The sequence below is a fragment of the Mizuhopecten yessoensis genome, unplaced genomic scaffold (genome assembly GCF_002113885.1).
Source record: "Mizuhopecten yessoensis strain PY_sf001 unplaced genomic scaffold, ASM211388v2 scaffold7529, whole genome shotgun sequence".
Taxonomy (NCBI): domain Eukaryota; kingdom Metazoa; phylum Mollusca; class Bivalvia; order Pectinida; family Pectinidae; genus Mizuhopecten; species Mizuhopecten yessoensis.
The window spans coordinates 202,070-205,469 of record NW_018407093.1 but is presented as its reverse complement, the minus strand read 5'-3'; the positions used below and the strand labels follow the sequence as shown (position 1 = coordinate 205,469).

General features: G+C 38.1%; 1 protein-coding gene across 1 annotated transcript in view; it reads left to right on the top strand.

The window, feature by feature from the left end:
- Positions 1 to 3,034, top strand: part of LOC110453873 (carbohydrate sulfotransferase 10-like) — a 37,239-nt gene extending 34,205 nt beyond the window's left edge. The window contains exons 4-5 of the mRNA XM_021503059.1: positions 1,500 to 1,579; positions 1,841 to 3,034. Coding sequence (XP_021358734.1) covers positions 1,500 to 1,579; positions 1,841 to 2,980 — 1,220 coding nt within the window. The 3' untranslated portion in view covers positions 2,981 to 3,034. The remainder of the gene's footprint in view (positions 1 to 1,499; positions 1,580 to 1,840) is intronic.
- The last annotated feature ends 366 nt before the right edge of the window (positions 3,035 to 3,400 follow it).

Below are 3,400 nucleotides of genomic sequence, written 5' to 3'. Positions count from 1 at the left end.
GACAGTAGTTAGTGGACATTAATAAGTGGAAAGTAGTTAGTGGATTGTTATTAGTGGACAGTAGTTAGTGGAAAGTGATTAGTTGACAGTATTAAGGAGACAGTGATTAGTGGATGGTAGTTAGTGGAGAGTAGTTAGTGGACAGCGATTAGTGGACAGTAGTTAGTGGACAGTAATTAGTGGACAGTGATTAGTGGACAGTAGGTAGTGGACATTAATAAGTGGAAAGTAGTTAGTGGATTGTTAGTAGTGGACAGTAGTTAGTGGAAAGTGATTAGTTGACAGTAGTTATTGGACAGTAGTTAGTGGACAGTATCTAGTGGACAATGATTAGTGAACAGCGATAAGTGGACAGTAGTTAGTGGACAGTAGGTAGTGGACATTAATAAGTGGAAAGTAGTTAGTGGATTGTTAGTAGTGGACAGTAGTTAGTGGAAAGTGATTAGTTGACAGTACTAAGGAGACAGTGATTAGTGGATGGTAGTTAGTGGAGGGTAGTTAGTGGACAGCGATTAGTGGAAAGTAGTTAGTGGACAGTAATTAGTGGACAGTGATTAGTGGACAGTGGTTAGTGGACATTAATAAGTGGAAAGTAGTTAGTGGATTGTTAGTAGTGGACAGTAGTTAGTGGAAAGTGATTGGTTGACAGTATTAAGGAGACAGTGATTAGTGGATAGTAGTTAGTGGAAAGTAGTTAGTGGACAGTAATTAGTGGACAGTTGTAAGTGGGCAGTATTTAGTGGACAGTATTTAGTGGACAATGATTAGTTGACAGTATTAAGGGGACAGTGATTAGTGGATGGTAGTTAGGGGAGAGTAGTTAGTGGACAGTAGTTAGTGGAGAGTAGTTAGAGGACAGTAGTTAGTGGACAGTAGTTATTGGACAGTGATTAGTGGACAGTGACTAGTGGACATTGATTAGTGGACAGTAGTTAGTGGGCAGGGATTAGTGGACAATAGTTAGTGGACAGTGATGAGTGAACAGTAGTTATTGGACAGTAGTTATTGGACAGTAGTTAGTGGACAATGATTAGTGGACATTGATAAGTGGACAGTGATTAGTGGACAGTAGTTAATGGACATTGATAAGTGGACAGTAGTTAGTGGACATTGATAAGTGGAAAGTAGTAAGTGGACAGTTATTAGTCGACAGTAGTTAGTGGACAGTGATTAGTGAACATTAGTTAGTGGACAGTAATTAGTGGACAGTGATTAGGGGACAGTAGGTAGTGGACATTAATAAGTGGAAAGTAGTTAGTGGATTGTTAGTAGTGGACAGTAGTTAGTGGAAAGTGATTAGTTGACAGTATTAAGGAGACAGTGATTAGTGGATGGACGTTAGTGGAGAGTAGTTAGTGGACAGTAGTTAGTGGACAGTAGTTAGTGGACAGTAGTTCTCAGTGCTATAACGGTATCACATGAACCTATTGAGGACCTATACTGGTAAATGCATGATTGATATACATGTTTATAGTATCTGTTTTTGTATTATTTGTAAGTTGCAAAGGAGGAGGACACAAATAAGACACACGGTGCTAGCTGCCATTGTCCTAACCCCAGTTCTGCTCCAAGACACAAGGTATAGTGTGACTGGTTGTCTACGTTATGAAATTAAAGTGATACTGAATTGTCTAGATATGAAATGGGTGTATGTTGTAATATATGGTGAGCTTGAGGTAAGAAGTTATAAATATAAGCGACAAGACATAAACATTGTCATGTAGCGTACTTACTGTGGTTTAAAAGGGAAAATATATCATTTAAACACATTGAACGGCCTCATTAACACTCAGATTAATCATAATAATATATATAGATATATGTATCGTTGTCGTTACAGAAACCCCCGGTATTAGAACAGTCCCCTCGCAACACTGTACAAAGTAGACGTAGAACCACTATGCTGGAGGGATGTAAACAACTAGGTATTAACTATACTGGCACTCTCCATGAGAGCAAAATCAAACCACATATGATATACGACCAGAAATCCAACCTGGTGTTCTGTGATATACCCAAGGTGGGCTCGACGTTTCTTAAACAAGTTCTTCACATTGTGGCTGGGCATCACCATGAAAAGGATCCTTTTAAAATGGACGGAACCGCAGTTCATAAGACACCCTTTACTACCTTCAATGCTATCCCGTACGACCAGGCACTCAAGCGCCTGGTTCACTCAGTCAAGTTCCTGTTCGTCCGAGATCCATTTTCAAGGATGCTATCGGGATATGTCGATAAACTTTACACAAATAACTACATATTCTGGGGCGTAACAGGCAAAAAAATTGTGAATACTCACCGAGCAAATGCATCGAAACTTTCCTTAGAATGTGGCCATGATATTACTTTTCCCGAGTTTATAAAACACGTGATCAGGTCTGAGACTTCCGGTAAAAATCGAGACCCTCACTGGTATCCCATGTACGACGCTTGTCGCCCGTGTAGTCTTGAGTATGACGTTATAGGAAAAATCGAAACATTCAAAGAAGATCTTAAAGACTTCCTGACAAGTCAAAAGTTACAGCATGTTGTTGATATTTCTAATATGGACCAAGGCAATGATAACGTGGCTGTCACAGTAACGGTCAACAGAGCGTTTGAAGCGGTAAGAGAGAGGCCTAAATGCATTCTTCTACCACATGCACTCGTCCGTGCATGGAAAGTACTTCAAATTCGAGGTGTTTTGAGTCAGTTGTCCGAGTTCCCGTATGATCTGATCAAGAAAAACCCAAAAATAACACAAGCCAGATTTCTAGATATAGTTGTAAAGGAAATGAAACAAAAGCCATTGAGCCAATCAGAGAAGTTGTTGTCACGGCAACAGGCAATGATTCACGCCTACAGTTCCGTCTCATCAGCAGATTTAGAGAAGTTTACCTCCGTGTACCATCCTGACTTCTCTATATTCGGATACAAGAAAGACATTGGAGAGAAAGATAAAAGGTTCCTAACGTGGGAACCGTTTAAACTCCAGTTTTGAATAGACATGTTTCGAAACACTAAATTATTCAGCACTGATTCAAACGTATCGCTAATATCTATCCACCAGGAGACACACTTTTACCAATGCTACAATCTATATATATATATATATAAGTTCAGTAATGCTACAATCTATATATATATATATATAAGTTCAGTAATGCTACAATCTATCTATATACATATATAAGTTCAGTAATGCTACAATCTATATATATATATATATATATATATATATAGAAAAAATAAAATTAACGACCGACTAAAAAACTAAAAAAACTAAAAAAAGTTTTTTAGTCGGTCGTTAATTTTATTTTTTCTATATTTACTTCCTTCACATGGACATTTAATCACTTTTTATTGCTTTAACTCTTCACATTTGTTCTTTATCACAGGAAACATATTACAATTCCGTGGA